At 40.2% G+C, this 19,694-nt stretch overlaps 1 protein-coding gene across 1 annotated transcript; it reads right to left on the bottom strand.

Annotated features, from left to right (window-relative positions):
- Positions 1-1,012: 1,012 nt before the first annotated feature.
- On the bottom strand, positions 1,013-19,670 carry MGME1 (mitochondrial genome maintenance exonuclease 1). Its single transcript, XM_055344181.1, has 5 exons — positions 19,533-19,670; positions 18,296-18,872; positions 13,656-13,872; positions 2,698-2,830; positions 1,013-2,118 (listed from the first exon to the last, which is right to left on the bottom strand). The coding sequence occupies exons 2-5, from the start codon at positions 18,804-18,806 to the stop codon at positions 1,945-1,947; spliced, it is 1,035 nt and encodes a 344-aa protein (XP_055200156.1). The 5' UTR covers positions 18,807-18,872; positions 19,533-19,670; the 3' UTR covers positions 1,013-1,944.
- Between the last annotated feature and the right edge of the window lie 24 nt (positions 19,671-19,694).

Here is a 19,694-nt window from a genome sequence, read left to right as displayed (position 1 = left end):
GCATCTGACTTTGGCTCAGGTCATGATCTTGGATTCCTAGGTTCGAACTCCATGTTAGGCTCCATGCTCAGTGGGGAGTCGGCTTCTCCCTCCCCCTGTGGCCTCCTCCCTCTTGTGCTCTCTCTCAAAATTTTAAAAAATTATTTTAGAGAATCCCTCCTTACATAAATCTTGTTTCATTTCACTGGAGTTTAATATGCCATATCACTTAGGGGGAAAAAGTGGTACCCACAATTTAGTAACATACCTGGTAATTCTTGAAAAGTTGTCTCACTTAGAAACTCAGATTTGGCTTTCTCCTCCTATGCCTTTCTAGGGAAAATAACTTTTCATTGACATTTCCCTCTTAAGAGGATTGAGATTTCTCTAATTGGTGAGATCCAAGGAATGTCAAGATTATAGTGAGAAACTGGTGTGTTTCTGTCTCTGAGAAGCCTGCCCAGGGATTAACTCTGGTTGTTCTCATACAACCCTGTCTGCCTGGTCAGACTCTGAGGGTCTTACATGGAACTCCTCATGCCATTAGCTTGGAAGAGTAGGTACAAAGTGACAGGTCCAAGGTGCATTTATATGAACCCTAGAGAACTGTATTAAAATGCAGTCTTGCGGAGCCTAGTCTCCTAAATTCTGGAGGGGGGCTTATTAAAAGCAGTGTGGAAAAATCTGCTGTTGCAACTTTTAATGATCTCACTTGATTTCTGACTTTGGAAATTACAGGCTACATGAGTACCTGCTGCTTGAAGAGAATGCAGAGGTGTACAGTCAGTAAAAGGTCCCCCATAATCCTCCCTCCCACCTGAACCTTAACTTTCCTTGCCAGGTGACCCTGGTGGAGGATGCCTTCTTCTTGTATGTGCTTATGTAGAACACACACCAATGCTCCTGGGCCAGTGGCAAAACTGTGAATTCTCAACTTCTAAATATAAAATGTAAACAATTTCCAGGTTTATGGGATCACTCTATATGTAACAAATCCAAATAAAAAAGAAACAGAACCAAAGCCTCATTACTTTACTCACATCTTGTATTTTATTTCTTATAATAGCTAATTAAAGAAAAAATTAATTGTAGCACCCTAGTATTCTAAGACCACACTGTAACTTAAATGCTATCCCATTCCATAAAACAGGGAGTCTTTCCCCAAAGCTATAGTGGGGATTTATTGTGGGCATCTCAGTGACAACTAATACTTTTTATTACTTACCAAAAACACAAAAAATTATTGCTCCCCCTAGCTGAAGAATCTCACAAATGATACTTTTACTTTATGTACATGGCTCATGGACTCAAACCAGAATAGAGCTACTAAAATATCCATAATTATGAATCTCAAGACTGGGGTCTGGCTACTCTTGGGGGTTATTTACTGATATGCTAAGGGGATTGTCAACCACGTGAAAATGCTCCATTTTTCCAGAGAACAATGTTTACTTAAGGCTAAAGAATCACATTAAATATGAAAAAAATGAATTTTTTCAAAAATGTTAAATGAAAATTTCCCCCTTCCCCAAATATATAGAAAACTTCAACATAATAAAACTAGTTTTAGGAAACCACATTGACAGAAGGAGTTGGCCTATGTTCTCCCTCTATACATAGCCTGGGGGTGTGCAGACCCTTCCCTCCTGGGGTGCCCTGGGGAACTCCTTGCATGCCAAACCTCCCACCCTCCAATCTCAATTCAAGGACTGAGCATCCTGCTTGGGATACAGAAACTTCTAAGGGGGAGTCCCAGAGCCACCAGTGCCTGCTTGCCCTTTTCCAGGTAAATGATAGACGTTGCCTACTTGTGCTTCTTTCCTGTGCCCAAGTCCAATCCTTAAGATCTAAACTTTTCTGGCTTTCGAACTTTTTAGTTGTAATACATTTCAACAAATACTTCCACTTGTAGCTCTCAGATCCTGTGGCATCTCTATAGTAAACAGCAATAGAGCTTCCCAAACATCACTCTGTCCCCTGATCTGGTTTCTGAATATTCTGGTTCTTTTCGTTCTGTGTATATTCCTCTAGTCGAAGAAGCCACTTGGCCCAGTACTGGGAACAGAGCTCAGTGTCCATGAAATGTGGGTGGGCAGGAGATCCATCTTTGTAGGCCACCACAATTAAGCCACACTGAACCTAGGAAGAAACACAGCGCAGTTCCAATATTTATATAGTAGGATCAGAGTTGAGGTTCATTTCCTTCTTCCTCTGGGGCAAACTCAGAACAAAACAATCTACAGTAATATCTCCTGACTGTTTCTAAGAGGGATTGATGACAAGGGACACCAGGATATATAAGAACATATATAAGATGACAAGGAAGATATTGAAGATTGGACTATAAACACTAAAGCACTATTAGCAATGACAGAAGGCTCACAACAGGGAGAAGTGCTTTTTAAGGTGGTAGAAAGACAAGGAACAGTAAGCAGTGGGACACAAACAATAAAAATCACAAGGAGTGGGCAGCCCCGGTGGCTCAGCGGTTTAGCGCTGCCTTCAGCCCAGGGTGTGATCCTGGAGACCCAGGATTGAGTCCCGCTTCAGGCTCCCTGCATGGATCCTGCTTCTCCCTCTGCCTGTGTCTCTGCTTCTCCCTCTCTCTGTTTCTCATGAATAAATAAATAAATCTTTAAAAAAAAATCACAAGGAGTTAAGTAGCCATAAATAAGCATCAAGCAAAGCTTTACATAGGTAGAGGTTCATTGTCCTGACCTGAAAGCTGTAGTTGGCATCATTATTTATGGCACCAATATAGGCTACAACCTGCAGTGGGTTGTCAAATGTATTTCGAATATAAGGTTTCGGTTTCTCCGATGTCTTCCAATCAATCACACACAGCTTGCCCCTAAAGAGACACCAAAGAAGTCTTCATAGGTAATAGTTCAAACTGAGAAACTCTAATAGGTTAAGCATCTTAGGTATGGTTTACTACTTATCACCCAATGACTTACTTCTCTTCTCCACTTTTCAAAAAGACAGCTCTTCTGAGCTTTACTTCTGAGTATTAGAGAAGTGTGATGTTCTCGTTCCTTTGAGCCCTATATTCAGGTCAGTAATGGGCCTGTCAGGGGTATGATGGGAAGTGCTTCCTGAAGTACACTGGTGAGAACTACAGGTATGGCCATGTGGAAGTGCTGAGGAACATTTCCACAGTCCAGTTTCTAAACTTGTCTTAAAATTCCTTTGGACCTCCATGGCCTTGTTTCCTTTAACAGTTGACATGGGAATTGAAACTATGTCTATCACTATCTTAGTTGATCTCATTTAAAATATCTATCGGGGTGAACTACAATAGACCAGTAGCAGAGTCCCCATCACAAAGGACAAAGCATCATGGTGCTTCAGAAATTCTCTTGCTCAGAAATCAAAGCTGAGATTCAAATCTATCAGCATTTAATAGGCACCAATTATATGCAGAAATACAAATAAGAAGACCTGGTCCTTGCCCTAAAAGTTTACACACAGGGTAGGGTGTCTTACTATGAAGGATATTGGGAAAATAAAAAAATTCCTGCCACTTTCTTTTTTTTTTTTTTCTTTTTTTTAAATTTTTTTTTTTTTTTTTTTTTTTTTTTATTTACAATAGTCATACAGAGAGAGAGAGAGGCAGAGACACAGGCAGAGGGAGAAACAGGCTCCATGCACCGGGAGCCTGACGTGGGATTCGATCCCGGGTCTCCAGGATCGCGCCCTGGGCCAAAGGCAGGCGCCAAACCGCTGCGCCACCCAGGGATCCCCGCCACTTTCTAAAAAAGTCATGTAACTAGTACATTCCTCTTCACTACCCCTCTCCTGGTAGGATTTTATACTTGTGAAGTGCAGCTATCAGAAGGATCACAGGGTGAGCAAACTGATAACTGGTGACTATCTGTTCATTCTGGCTTTCATGAAATTTAATTTCAAAACCATTTTAGAGCGATATTTTGTACAAAGTATGCACATTACCCACCATCAACTTGGCTCTAGAATTACAACTTATGCAAGGTATTTTTTTTTTGCAAGGTATTTTATAAAGTCAACCTAGAGTAGCACTGTCTAGAAGAAAGAAAATGCAAGCTATGTATGTTATTTCAAATTTTCTAGTAATCATATCAAAAAGGGTGAAATTTTAATATTTTATTTAACCCAACATACCAAAAATATTATCGTTTCATTATGTAATGTAAAAAAGTTATTAATGGGATACTTTATATTCTTTTTTGTACTAAGGCACTGAAAACTATTTTGTATATTTATACGCTATAAATGTGGCATACTTTAGATTGGCCACACTCAAGTATTTAATGGCCATATGTGGCTAGTGGGTGCCCTCTTGGACAGTGCAGGTCTAGAGGTAGTTTTATTGGCTTTGTCAAACTTTGCAATATTACAAAACAATTATAATCTATGCAAATAAAGAGAAGGCCCCAGTATCCCTAGGACACTTCTTAATTCTCAACCTAAAATATATCAAAATACCCCTAAAAATAAAGATTTCTTACATGGACCAGTGTTTCTTGCAATATATTATAACTTGCAGAACTTAATAATGTGGAAAAGAGATTTTAGTATAAACCCAAATTAAAACATTTTAGTTCATAAAAATGAAAAGATGCTCAGCCTAACTTAAGTCAAATGCAGTCGAAACCACTGAAGACAATGTTAATAAATTGTTTAACACTGTGTCATTAAAGGTGTGCCCAAATCAGCACACTCACACCTGGGAAAAATTAAAATGCTCATACCCTTTCATCACCCAGCAATTTCCCTTTTAGGTATGCACAGAGAGCAATGGTTTGATACCCTGGGTGCAAGTGACAAGTGCCTGAAAAATTTAAGTATTCCTATCCTGACCTATTTCAGACCAACTGAATTGATCCAAACTATATATATCATCTACCAAAACAAACCAACAAATGAACCAGTGCTCCTGCCTACAGAAAACTCTCACAACACTGTATATATGGAGCCATGAACACTGCTACAGTTTGTAATTGTGAAAAACTAGAAATAAACTGAATGTTCCCAAAAGGGAAATGGATATGGCTCATTAATATAAAGGAATACCAAACAACAGTTAAAAAGAGAGGACAAGGTCAAAATCATCATGCTAACATTTGTTGAGTATATAGTATGCATTTTAAGTACTATACAGAGAATGTCTCATTTAATCTCTGTAACAACTCAATGAGGTAAGTCCTTTTGTTTTATTTTACAGAGGAACAAAGAAGTACAGAGAGGCTAATTAGCCTAAGGCTAAGCTAAAAAGTCAGAAACCAAACCCAGCCGGCCAGGCTCTAGGGCCTAATATCTTACCAGCTTTGTGATACTATGCATAGAGAAATGTCTATATATTGTGACTCTCATAGACATGCAGGTAACAATACATGGTATTTTGTGTATGTGTGTTATAGTGTGGTATGTGTATGTAGAAAGTAGATTGGCAATGTGTTGGGCATGCATTATATAGTGTTGTGGGTGTATTTAGTAGTATAGGAAGTAGCCTAAAAAGATACAGTAGCAAACTTATCACAGTGATTGTCTTTGGCCAGGGGACTGCGAGAGGAGGGAAGATGTGGTTATGGTTACAAGTGTGTGAGCTTAATTTACAATATTTAAAAAAAAAAATTGGAAACAAACGTGACTGTTAATAGCTGTTAATTTTGAGTAATGGAAAATTATTAAAAGAGAAAAGGATACTGCAGATCTATATACTAATAAGGAAAGGCCTCTAAAATAAAATGGAACTCTGTGTAAGTGGGGGTGGGGACAAATGATTGTACATACAGTCATAAAATATCTCAGAAAAAAATAAAATAAAATAAAATATCTCAGGATCACAAGAACTGGGGTGCCTGGGTGGCTCAGTCAGTTAAGTGTCTGCCTTTGGCTCGGGTCATGATCCTGGGGTCTGGGGATTGAGGCCTGCATGGGGCTCTCTGCTCAGCGGGGAGTCTGTTTCTCCCTCTGCCCTACTCATGTGCTTGGGTGCTCTCTTCCTCTCTAATAAATATATAACTAAAATAAAATCTTAAAAAAAAAAAGGATCACAAGAACTTTATTTTTAGACAGGGAAGGAGAGAGGGAGTGAGGGGGAGAGAGAGAGTCTTAAGCAGGCTCCATGCTCGGCATGGAGCACTCAATCTTACAACCCTGAGATGGAGACCCGAGCCAAAATCAAGAGTTGGATGCTTAAATGACTGAGCCACCCAGGTACTACAAGATCACAAGAATTTAAAATCAGAGTGGGAGTGGAGGATTCTGGGAAGATGGAAGAGTTAGGAAGCACCAGAAATCTGTAGGCCCACCTAAATAATACGGCAATGGCAGAATGTCTGTTATAATTATTGGAAATCTAGAGCCTAGTGAAGGTTTGGATTGTAAACTGTGGTTCATTTTGGTCAATTTCGGCTCTTAATAGCTACCCATCTCCCCACCCCTTCTCATGGGGCTGGTAGCTCTGCACACGATCCTGGAGCAGCATGCACACAACTTGTGGGAAGGAGAGCAGACAAAAAGGACCCCATTCTCCAAATGTCAAGGATCTGTGCTCTCATCACTGATGTTTCTGTTCACAGAGAGTAGACCAGAGCAGGGTGGCCACTGTTACCGTACCTCCACTCACTGCAGCAAGCCCCTCTTCCTCCAGCTGAATGACTTCCAGAAGATTTAAAGGACCAATGCCCATTTTTTCCCTAACCCTTCATTTTTCTCTTCTTCTTCTTTTGGGAATTAGATACTAAAGACTACAACATCCAAAAGCAACTGCATAGGGACCCCTGGGTGGCTCAGTGGTTGAGCGTCTGCCTTTGGCTCAGGGTATGATCCCGGAGTCCCGGGATCAAGTCCCATATTGGGCTCCCTGCATGGAGCCTGCTTCTCTTCCCTCTGCCTATGTCTCTGCCTCTCTCTCTGTGTGTGTCTCTTGTGAATAAATAAAATCTTAAAAAAAAAAAAACAAAACTGCATATATGGGGAAAATCAGCAAGTGTCTGTGCATGTCCAGGGAAAGGCACAGGCTCAAAAAAGACCTGAGAAGACCTTACGCTTATAACTCAGGCTGATCCTTAGCACTGAGATGGCCTACAAGAATAATAAAACCCCGAACAAAAACAATGAACAAAATCCAGCAAACTGTAGGGTAGAGCGAGAACCTGATTTCCAGAGTTACATATTAGATTCAAATATCCAGGTTTTTTTTTAAATTAAAATTTATATATTTATTCATGAGAAACACAGAGAAAGACAGAGATACAGACAGAAGGAGAAGCAGGCTCCATAGAGAGCCTGATGTGGGACCCAATCCCAGGACCCCGAGACCACCCTGAGCCGAAGGCAGATGTTCAACCACTGAGTCACCCAGGCATCCCAAATAGCCAGTTTTCAACAACAAAAATCACAAGGCATTCAAAGAAACAGGAAAGTATGTCCCATTCAAAGGAAAAAAAATAAAACAGAGATTGTCCCTGAAAAAGATGTGATAGATCTACTAGAAAAAGACCTTTTTAGTCTTAAAGATGCCCAAAGACCTCAATAAACGTAAATACATCAGCAATTATAAAAGCGGTATTATTGTAACAACGATTTTTTTTTTTTTTTAGATTTTATTTATTTATTCATGAGAAACACAGAGAGGAGAGAGAGAGAGGCAGAGATAACAGGCAGAGGGAGAAGCAGGCTCCACGCAGGGAGCCCGACGTGGGACTCAGTCCTGGGTCTCCAGGATCATGCCCTGGGCCGAAGGCGGCACTAAACCGCTGAGCCACCCAGGCTGCCCTAACAATGATTTGTTAACTCTACTTTTTATTTTCTACAGTTTCTTTTTAAACTTGAAACAAGGAGAAAAATTTATTACTCTTAGGTTGGTTGATCATACAAATCTTGATCAGTGTTTAATGAAACATCAGATAGCACTGGTTCATCATGTTCTTCCACTCTGCTCAAGTGAGCTGCCCCATATCACAAATTTCAACTAGTGTTTGGCCAGACTCTGCTGCTGTATCCTCTCTATGGGAAACACCTTAGCTCTTTTTTTTTTTTTTAAGATTTTATTTATTTTTTCATGAGAGACACAGAGAGAGAGGCAGAGACATAGGCAGAGGGAGAAGCAGGCTCCCTGCAAGAAGCCCAGCGTGGGTGGGACTTGATCCTAGGACCCCAGGATCATAACCTGAACCCAAGGCAGATGCTCAACCACTGAGCTACCCAGGTGCTCTAGCTCTTATTTTCTTTTTTTTTTTTTAATTTTTATTTATTTATTTATGATAGTCACAGAGAGAGAGAGAGAGGCAGAGACACAGGCAGAGGGGAGAAGCAGGCTCCATGCACCGGAAGCCCGACGTGGGATTCGATCCCGGGTCTCCAGGATCGCGTCCTGGGCCAAAGGCAGGCGCTAAACTGCTGCGCCACCCAGGGATCCCTAGCTCTTATTTTCTATACTCATTCTTATCTCCTCCTTTCTTTGTTGAAGATTTTATTTCTTTTTTTGAAACAGAGAGTATGTAAGTGTGGGAATGGGTAGGGGTGGAGGGAGAGGGAGAAGCAGACAGGGATGTGGAGCAGGGAGCCTGATGTGGGGCTTAATCCCAGGACTCTGGGATCATAACCTGAGTCAAAGGCAGACGCTTAACCAACTGAGCCAGCCAGGTGCCCCACTCATCTCCTTCTCTAATTGTTCTTGAGCTCTCTGCAGTTCTCCTAGGCTTTTTCTTGCACTTTCAACTCCAGCTGGAGTATCAGCTATTGCTGCTGAAATGGAGCTCCTCTGACTTGAGTCTCTGCATCATTTCCTGCCCCATCAGAGCTAGTTCTCATTTATGCTCCAAGTTTTTTTTTGTCTCAGTTGCTCCAGTCCATTTCCTTACACTTGTATATCCATAATACTACACATTCTATTGGATCCACCAGGCGAATTCTTGCCACTTTTGCAAGATCCTGAGTTAGACATGTTCCAAAGTACTTTTGAAGACATACTGACTCCCTTTCTAACTTTTAACCTTATCCTACCAGTAGTATTCTGTTGCTGGCAATGAAAGGAAGGGGCCCATGGATGGGTGAGTGGAGGGTCAGTGGTTTGTTTTCTACATAATATAAGAGATTAAGAAGCCTAAAAAATTATTAGTTTATGTTTTGGGGCACATAATATATAAAGACAATTTTGTAACATCAATAATTGAAAGGGATAGGGACAAAGCTGTTAAAGGAGTTTTTGTATGTCAAAGTTAGGTTGGTACAAATTCAAATTACAGCATTATAACTAGGATGTTAAATGTAATCCCTATGGTAATCACAAGGAAATCACAAGGAATATATTACAGAATATACATAAAGGGAATGAGAAAATAATTGAAATGCTTCACTACAAAAAGGGAAACAAAACACAAAAGAAGACAGTAACCTACAGGAAATGAGACGAAAGAGCTAGAATGCCTATAGAAAACAAATAACAAAATGACAGAAGTCTCTCCTTATCACTAACTACTTTAAATGTAATAGATTAAACTCTTCAATCAAAAGATAGAGATTGGCAGAATGGATAAAATACACGATTCAACAACTACATGCTGTCTACAAGAGACACAGATAGGGTGAATGTAAAAAGACAGAAAATATTCTGTGCAAATGGTAACTGGAAGAAAGCAAAGATGGCTCTAACAGCAGACAAAAGTCTTTAAATAAAAAAAAGACGAGGCAAAAACAGACATATTTAATAAAAAGGTTCACTACACCAAAAAGATATAACAATTATAGACATTTATGCACCTAGTAGCAGACTAGCAAAATATATGAAGCAAAACCGTCAAAATTGAAGGGAGAAATAGTTTTTTTTTTAAACTTTATTTTTATTTAAGTAATCTCTACATCTAACATAGGACTCTAACTCCAACTCCAAGATCAAGAGTCACATGCTCTTCTGAATGAGTCAGCCAGGTGCCCCAGAAATACAGTTCTATAATAATAGTTGGAGATTTTATTTATTTATTTTTAATTTTTATTTATTTATGATAGTAGAGAGAGAGAGAGAGAGGCAGAGACACAGGCAGAGGGAGAAGCAGGCTCCATGCACCGGGAGCCTGCGCCACCCAGGGATCCCCTAGTTGGAGATTTTAATACCTATTTTCAATAATGGATAGAACCAGACAGAAGGTAAGTAAGGAAATAAAGGACTTAAAACAACACAATAAGCCAACTAGATCTAATGGACATATAGTTCTTTCTACCCAACAACAGAATGCACATCTTTTCCAGTAGACACAGGACACTTTCCAGGACAAACCATACATTAGGCCATAAATTAAGTTTCAATATATTTAAAAAGATACCACACAAAGTATCCTCTCTAATCACAAGATGAAGTCAGAAATTAATAAAAGATGTAAAACAAAAAAAAAATCACAAATTTGTGAAAATTAACAAAATCAACCAAAGAAGAAATCACAGGGATCCCTGGGTGGCGCAGCGGTTTAGCGCCTGCCTTTGGCCCAGGGCGCGGTCCTGGAGACCTGGGATCGAATCCCACGTCAGGCTCCCGGTGCATGGAGCCTGCTTCTCCCTCTGCCTGTGTCTCTGCCTCTCTCTCTCTCTCTCTCTCTCTCTCTCTCTCTGTGCGACTATCATAAATTAAAAAAAAAAAAAAAAAAAGAAGAAGAAATCACAGGGAAAATCAGAAGATACTTGGAGTGAGCAAAAATGAAAACACAGCACACCAAAACTTATGGGAACAGTGAAAACAGTATTAGGGCAGCTTTATAGGAATAAATACTTACATTAAGAAGCAAGGAAGAATCAATTCGACATCTTAACCTTACAACTTAAGGAACAAAAAATCCAAAACAAACAAAAAGAAGTAAATCCAAAGCATGTAGAATAGAAATAAAATAGATGAGAGAAGAGACAAATGAAATTCAGAAGAGAAAACCGACAGGAAAACAAAACAAAACAGAACAAAAAAACAATGAAACTAAACACTGGTTATTTGGAAAGATCAACAAAATTGACAACCCTTTACCTAGATGGACTTAGAAAAAAGAAAGAAGACTCAAATTACATAAATTAGAAATGAAACTGGGACATTATTACTAATTCTACAGAAATAGAAAGGATGAGAGCACTATGAAAAATCATATGCCAACAGGTTGGATAACCTAAATGAAATAAACAAATTCCTAGAAACACAAAACCTACCAGAATTAAATCATGAAGAATAGAATATCTAAACAGCTCTGTAATTAGAAAGAGATTTCATCATTAATCGAAAATCTCCTGGCAAGTAAAAGCCCTAGACTGATGACTTTATGGGGGAACCCCACCAAACATTGATATAACTAATAACAATGCTAAAACTTTTCTGAAAAAATTGAAAAGGAGGGCATTCTTACTCATTCTATGAATCCAGCATAGATTGAAACCAAATCCAGACAAAGATGCTACAAGAGGGGCACCTAGGTGGCTCACTTGGTTAAGTATCTGCTCCAGCTCAGATCATGATCCCAGGGTTCTGGGATTGAGCCCCGCAGCAGGGCTCTATCAAATAAATAAGTAAGTAAGTAAGTAAGTAAGTAAATAAATAAATAAATAAATAAAATCTTTTTAAAAAAAGGCACAAGAAAACTACAGAATACTAATCTTTATGAACATTGATACAAAAATCTTCAACAAAATACTAGCAAATCAAATTCAGCAACATATTAAAAGAATTATACACCATGATAAAGTGAACTTTAGTCCTAGAATGCAAACATGGTTCAACACACAAAAATCAACCAATGTGATATATACCTTATTAACAGAATGAAGGAAACCACATAATCATCTTTATTGATGAAGAAAAACCATCTGACAAAATGAAATTCCCTTTATGAAAAAAATACTCAACAAGCTAGGGATTAGGAAAAAAACTACCTCAACATAACAAAAACCATATATAAAAAGCCCACAGCAAACATCATACTCAATGATGAAAGACTGGAAGTTTTTCCTCTAAGATCAAGAACAAGGCAACGCTGTCTGCTTTCACTGCTTCTATTCAACAGCATCTGGATGTTCTAGCCAGAGCAATTAGGCAAGACAAAGAAATAAAAAAGCATCCAAATTAGAAAGGAAGAAGTAAAACTATCTCTGTTCACAGACGATATGATCTTTTATGTTAAAAACTCTAAAGAATCCACACAAAAACTGGTAGGACTATATAAATTCAGCAAAATAGCAGGATACAAAGTCAACTACATTTCTATACATAAACAATGAACAATCTGGAAAGGAAATTACAAAAACAATTCCATATAATAACATCAAAAAGAATAAAATACTTGGGAATTAATCAAGGATCCTGAAACTTATACAATTAAAACTTCAAATCATTGCTGAAAGAAATTAAAGACCTAAATGGGGATCCCTGGGTGGCTCAGCGGTTTGGCGCCTGCCTTTGGCCCAGGGCGCCTGCCTTTGGCCCAGGGCACGATCCTGGAGTCCCAGGATCGAGTTCCGCGTCGGGCTCCTGGCATGGAGCCTGCTTCTCTCTCCTCCTGTGTCTCTGCCTCCTCTTTACCAGATAGGACACCAAAGGCACAGGCAACAAAAAAATAGACAAACTGGCTTACAGGCAAAAATTTTAAATATTATGCATCAAAAGCCAGGATAAAGATAAGTCAGTCACAAAAAGGCAAATATTTTGATTCCACCCACATGAGGTACATTGGTACTGTGGACAGCACTGTGTGAAGTGTCTGGTGTCACGAACTTCTTGTAGGCCTTGGGTAGAACGGATGGCATGGCCACCTTGGTTACAGGGCAACTAAAAATAGCTTACTGAGTTTCTAGGCACATAGAGTTCTTCAGATATGAGGCAGCTATGGCACAAAACTGTTAGGGGGCTTGAACACTGTCAATTTGTTTTAGTTTAAATTTTAACTGGAGTTCCAAGAGTTACATTCACAGGTTTTTGACCTATCATGGTGTGTGGCTTACAACCTTTTTTTTGGAATCTGGAGTATGTGGGAAAAATAGTAACACAGCAGCAATTTACAAACCACAGGAAGCTTAAGTAAGCTCAGAGTTCCTATCCACAGCAAACGCTGCATGGAAGCCAGGGAAAGAAATGATTTTCAGGGCTAACAGATCAAGGTGCTATTTTTAGGGAAATGGGAAAGAGAATGCAGAAATCAAATAGGATCTTTAAGAATTATTTGAGAGAGAGAGAGACAGCGTGTGCATACAAGTACATGGGAGAGCAGAGAGAGGGGGAGAGAGTTTTAAGCAGATACAACACTTAGCACAGAGCCTAATACAGCACTTGATCTCAGGACCCTGAGAACAGGACCTAAGCCAAAACCAAGAATTGGACACTTAACTGTGCCACCCAGGTGCCCCAGCAAATTGGATCTAGTGGTTGGTAGCTTGCTTGGGGTTAGGGGAGAAGGAACATGCTGGATATTGAAAAATTATACCTTTTCTCCACCATACACACACTTTGATTTTGGAACACAGATTTACAATTATGAGGCTCTTCCTCCTGTATGTCTTTACCTCCTGCCCCATACCCAACTCTTTTATAGTATCACATGTTTTTATTTCACATGGCTATATCTTGAAACAGCAGGTTAGAAGAAAAAATACTGTTTGACAGGCATCATCTGTCCTACCCGCATTAATTTATCTCCACACTTTGATGGAAAAAAAATTCTGATACTTACTGATACTCAGCCACACAGTCCAGTAGACCCACATATTTTAAGGTCTCATGTTGAACAGCACTTTCCAGAGCTCGCACTCCACTGACATCTTTCAGAATATGCTGAACACTTTCAACATATCCACATTCAAGATTCTCATCTCTCTCTTTCAAGTCCCCTTGGGGTGAAAGTATGCTTTCCAAGGCTTTATGGAACCGTTTCCCTTGTAAAAATATGTCTGAAAAGAAATCAGGGGAAAAAGAAAAACAAACAAAAAGCTAGTACTAAAAAACAAATACTTAAAACCCTCTGAACAATAAAATTAGAAATTATATAAATTATCTTTTTTTAGATGTTTAGGGTTTTTTTTTTTTTAAAGATTTTTTTTTTTATTCATGAGACACACAGCGAGAGAGAGAGAGAGAGAGAGAGAGAGAGAGAGAGAGAGAGAGACAGGCAGAGGGAGAAAGAAGCAGGCTCCATGCAGGGAGCCTGATCGTGGGTCTCCAGGATCAGGCCCTGGGCTGAAGGCGGTGCTAAACTGCTGAGCCACCCGGGCTGCCTCCATAAATTATCTTTAAGTGATAACTGCTAAGATATCACATTTTAGCCTGTGAAATCTAAGAATATACTTTGAAAACCAAAGGGAGGGCAGCCCGGGTGGCTCAGCGGTTTAGCGCCGCCTTCAGCCCAGTGTGTGATCCTGGAGACCGGGGATGGAGTCCCGCGTCCGGCTCCCCGCATGGAGCCTGCTTCTCCCTCTGCCTATGTCTCTGCCAATCTCTCTCTGTGTCTCTCATTAATAAAATCTTAAAAAAAAAAGAAAAAAAGAAAACCAAAGGGATTAAAATGGTTTGAATTAAAAAAATAAGTTAAAATGAAGAATTTCTAGTAGAATTAGGCCAAAGCTGCAGTTGAAGATCTGGGGATAACAAGACCACACGTAATGTATGGTACTATGAATTTAAGTATCCATTTTAGTAACTTAACTAGTTATGATAATTATTAGAAAGAAGGAACAGGGCTTCTGTTCACAGTTCTTTTTATGACTAACACTGAGTTAATGAACATAGGTAGAGGGAATCTTTTTACTAATAGACAAGGAATGAAAATCAAGGCTTATACAAATTAAAAACAAATTGGATGTTTTGGGACTTGGGGGCAAGGAGAGGAAATATGTAACACTCTTCTGTACTTTTCGAGGGGACTAGAACAGCTTAAACAGTAGCTCTGTCCTGAAATTTTTCCTCATATGCTTAAAAAATTTTTTTTGAGCGATCCCTGGGTGGCTCTGCAGTTGAGCGTCTGCCTTTGGCTCAGGGTGTGATCCTGGAGTCCCAGGATCAAGTTCCACATCGGGCTTCCTGCATGGAGCCTGCTTCTCTCTCTGCCTATGTCTCTGCCTGTCTGTCTCTCTGTGTCTCTCTTGAATAAATAAAATCTTTAAAAAAAAAAAAACTTGATGTATAACTGACATGAGATTGTATTTATTTCAGGTATACAACAAAATGATTTGATATCTGTATATCCTCATACACTCTGAAGACAACACAAACAAATCCAAGAAATTCTACATATTCACTTGACCCCTGAAAAGGGAAGGAAACAAAGAGGAGGCACTGTGCTAAACAGTGATCTTGGCGCTTTCAAAATATTATTTAACTTTCAAACACAACAATCCAGCAAGATATAAGAATCATTACTCCCAGTTTAACGAGTGAGGCCCACACAATATTCTTAATTTGCCTGAAAGCAAAAAAGGTAGACTAGCAGCCTGGCAATAGAGACCATGTTCAATTCCAGTCCATCATACAGCAGAGTGAGGATGGCAAAATTAGGGACCATCATTTACATATATACAGAAGCAGAGTAGGAAATATTCATGCAGGGAAAAAGACCCCCAGAAAATAAGGAAAATCTCATCTAATCGGGTAATTTCAAGCACATTACATTTGTCAAATACTATTTTACCAATATTTTGAAAGGTCAGTTCTTCTACCACTGGCAAAAAATTGGAATCACTTCTGGGAAATTTCTTGTGGACTTAAATGAAATTCAGCTAAAGAACTGAATTATTACACTCCAAATTTACCTGGCTCAATTGGATTATTAGCCTACAAAAATTTAAGACAGATGGAATTAAAACCTAAGTAAAAGTACAGTATTCATCTATAAACTAGATTAATGACGCAGAACACAAACATAGTCAAAACAGGAAGAAAACAAACTGCTTTATCTAATGCCAAGTAAAAAACAATTCATTCTCCACTGCAGGCTTAACCCTTGGCTGGGTCCTTCACATATAAGAGGCAACAAACACTGGAATCTAGATTATAGGATCTGCGAGATTGTAAGGCTCAGAACATTAAATATAACTGAATTTATCAAAGTAAAATTTAAAAGGCACAAGAGGGATCCCTGGGTGGCGCAGCGGTTTGGCGCCTGCCTTTGGCCCAGGGCGCGATCCTAGAGACCCGGGATCGATTCCCACGTCGGGCTCCCGGTGCATGGAGCCTGCTTCTCCCTCTGCCTCTCTCTCTTTCTCTCTCTGTGACTATCATAAATAAATAAAAATTAAAAAAAAAAATAAAAGGCACAAGATTTATTGCAGATAGCATCAAGTCAGAATACTCATTCAATAAAAGGAATGAAAGTGAAATGTTTTCCAGTCCCAGCATTATAAAGTGCATAAAAAAATATTCCATTAATCTCCAAGATTCTGATAAACTGGCATGATGGATAATATTTCAAGATTAAAAAGTCACTGCAGTAAAAAACAAAAAATAAACCCAAGCCCTTTCCACTATGATCAACACTTTAAATATAAAATCCAAGTCAGACTTTCTTATTCTTGGCAATCTTCAAAAGGTAAGCTGATGCTTGTGATATTGACTAAATGTTTCGAGAATGCCAGCTCTGGGCATATCTCTATGCTCTATCTAGCCTTTGGGGAGAGCAGGAGGACAGGATTTATGAATACAGTATTTTAAAACCTGTCTCTCCTGACCTATTCATCAATTTAGTGGATTGTGACATGGTTTTTCTTTTTTTCCCTTTTTTATCGTTTGGGGAAGAGCATGATACTAATCTTCCTATGACTGCCTCTTACAGGGGGGGAAAAAGTGATTCTGCCCGTTTCTTAAAATTGATCTTGAGTTAACTGAGAAACACATCAGAGAAATCGAGATCAACAAAGTTGATTATATGGAAAACAACCAGTTTTCTCTCTGCTTGGGATAGTGGAGCACCTTCACCTTCCCAAAAGAAACTCTCTCTATATCAAGGGGGCCTCCAGAGTACTTTTCTGCTTTGTGCCACGGGCTACATACAAGTCCTAGGTTCCCAAAGTACTAAGTAGGTTTCTGCCTTTACTTTTCTTCTCAGTGATCTCAGGATTCCACAAGTTCTGATAACCCAGCTTTAAGGAAACTCAAAAACAACTTCCCATGAGGAACCAACGTCAATTCTAAGTCTTAGAGGTACAAATAAAAAATGTGAGATGCCATTAAAAGATTTCATTTTATGTTGTTTAGAAAGCTTAATGGTTGCTACTTAATACCTAAAGGCAGTTAGCTCCTGCATAGATTCCTCCCTCCTCACAGCTGAGGAATGTTCGGACCTTGACCATTTTTTGCCATATCCAGGTGCTGTCTACATAAATACTTATTGAAACACGTGACCACACATTTACTGTATTACCGACAGTTTTTTCTAAGATGGTACAAAATAAGTGCATTTCTCTTAAAATTAAAAGTGCTCTGTACAAACCACTAGGGTTATTACGTACTGCTGAGAAGCATGGGGCTACGGATTGATCAATGTAAAACCTAGCTTTAACAAAAGACAACCATATAATCCTGAGTGGGACCAGCTAATTCACTTGTACCAATGGTCTTTCACCTTGTTTTTGAATGGAACCTGTTTAAAGGAAGCTATTCTCCTTGCCTAACAAGTTAGTAAATTAGGAGTTGAAAGCTGAAGTTTATTGTTACTAATCAAGAGCATCAGATTATCTCAATTTACCAAAATCGAAATACAAACCACGTGTTCCGATTTATCGCTAGTGTTTAAATTTACATGTCAATGAGGATAAGTAGAGCAAGGGGTATTTACTACCTTCTGACTAGAATGCCTGGCAAACAAGTAGAATTCCATTTATCAGGTGATTGATTCTTTTCCTTAAAGAAAACAAGCAGCTCTAATATTTAAGTTTGCAGTTTATAAAAGGATTTTCTACATCATTTGGTCAAATTACTTGCTCGCCGTGTTTCGGTTTCATCTGTGAAATGAGAATAATATACCTATAGGGCTTTCATGAGGTTTTTAGTTAATATGCACAGAGTGCGGGATCCCTGGGTGGCGCAGCGGTTTGGCGCCTGCCTTTGGCCCAGGGCGCGATCCTGGAGATCCAGGATCGAATCCCACATCGGGCTCCTGGTGCATGGAGCCTGCTTCTCTCTCTGCCTCTCTCTCTGTGTGTAACTATCATAAATAAATAAAAATTAAAAAAAATATGCACAGAGTGCTATTTAATGCTAATTATCATTTGAAGGTAGCACCTCCCTGGTTCAGGTCAAAAAACACCCTTACTCTTTTTGACACTAGTGCTCTATATTCTAGAAAACACAGTAACTATATAGAACCAGGACTGAGAAAATTACTTGAGGAATATTCTTCAAAGCCATCTTCTCCCAGTTCCAGAATCATCCGCTTTTTCCACCTCTCCAAGTAGAAAATCTGTTCCGATGTCATGGTCTGCTGAAGGATCTTGGTTACACTTGGTATCTTATTTCTTTGCAGAGGGATTTTCAAAGGAATTGTAGGAGTACTTGTTGCATTTAGCTTTATTCTCTCTGGGTTGAAGAGAGGACACCAGTTTCCTGGAACTCTTGCTTTCTCATCTTGCTTTGGGGGCTTACACTTACTCACAGGGCCATACAGTAAATCATCTTCCTCAAACAAGGATTCTGGAGTCTGAGCAAGGCCTCTGGACGACAAGACAGACTGTACTAAATCGGAGTACTTTCCTTGGTCCACTTCCTCATAAGGGCTCACCTTTTTCTTTCGGCTACACGCGCAAGAAGAAGTGGAGAAATCCACATGGGCGGTTGGTTCTAGAGAAAACCACCTTGAGCTTCTGAGCTGCCTGCAGATGGTCTGAAACGCCTTCATCTTTAGAAGCTTTCTCACTTCCCTCTGATCTACTTGCAATATCGAAGGCGTTTTATTTTTGCACTCCTATGAGAGAGAAAAATGTCATTAGATACCAGGTGTATTAAATACGTGAACGGCGAGGATGTGGCCGCATCGGTACAAGGTGCCTTCAACCGCATTCCATTAACATTTTTCGACATGTTTGGACAAAGCTATTTCCAAAGCAAAACTCTCTTCAGGAGCGCGAAGAGGGATCCCCGGGTGGCGCAGCGGGTTGGCGCCTGCCTTTAAAGGCCCAGGGCGCGCGCGATCCTGGAGGCCCGGGATCGAATCCCGGTGCACGGAGCCTGCTTCTCCCTCTGCCTGTGTCTCTGCCTGTGTCTCTCTCTCTCTCTGTGTGTGTGTAACTATCATAAATAAGTAAAAAAAAAAAAAAAAAAAAAAAAAAAGAGCCGGAAGAACCAGCACTTGCTGAACGGCCAGACGTCCCCGGTGTTCAGTCCGCCTGGGCAGGGGGTTCGACGAGGGCCGCGCCGTCACCGCGTTACAGTCGCGGAAACTGAGCTCCAGAAGGGCCGCCCCAGGGAGGAGCGGGGGAGGGGGTCAGAGGGGCCCACCGTCGCGATCCCCAGGAGGGGCCTCCCGCTCCGCCCAGCGTGCAGAAGCGCGGCGGGACAGGACGGCCGGGCCCCTCGTGTGGAAGTCAGGCTTAGGGAAGAGACCGCTCACGGCCCGGGGAGGTACCTCAAAGCCGCCGCACTTCGCTCGACTTCCAGAGCGCCGACAACTTTCCTCCGTCCCGCGCTCTGAGCTCGAGTTAGGCCCCGCCTAAGGGGCGGCGATCCCGGCATGCGCTGCGGCGCTCACGCCCCATTGCGGGCCCCTTCCTCACCACTGGAGACGCTC

The sequence above is a fragment of the Nyctereutes procyonoides genome, unplaced genomic scaffold, assembly GCF_905146905.1.
Source record: "Nyctereutes procyonoides isolate TBG_1078 unplaced genomic scaffold, NYPRO_anot_genome, whole genome shotgun sequence".
NCBI lineage: Eukaryota > Metazoa > Chordata > Mammalia > Carnivora > Canidae > Nyctereutes > Nyctereutes procyonoides.
This window is presented reverse-complemented; position numbering and strand designations above follow the sequence as displayed.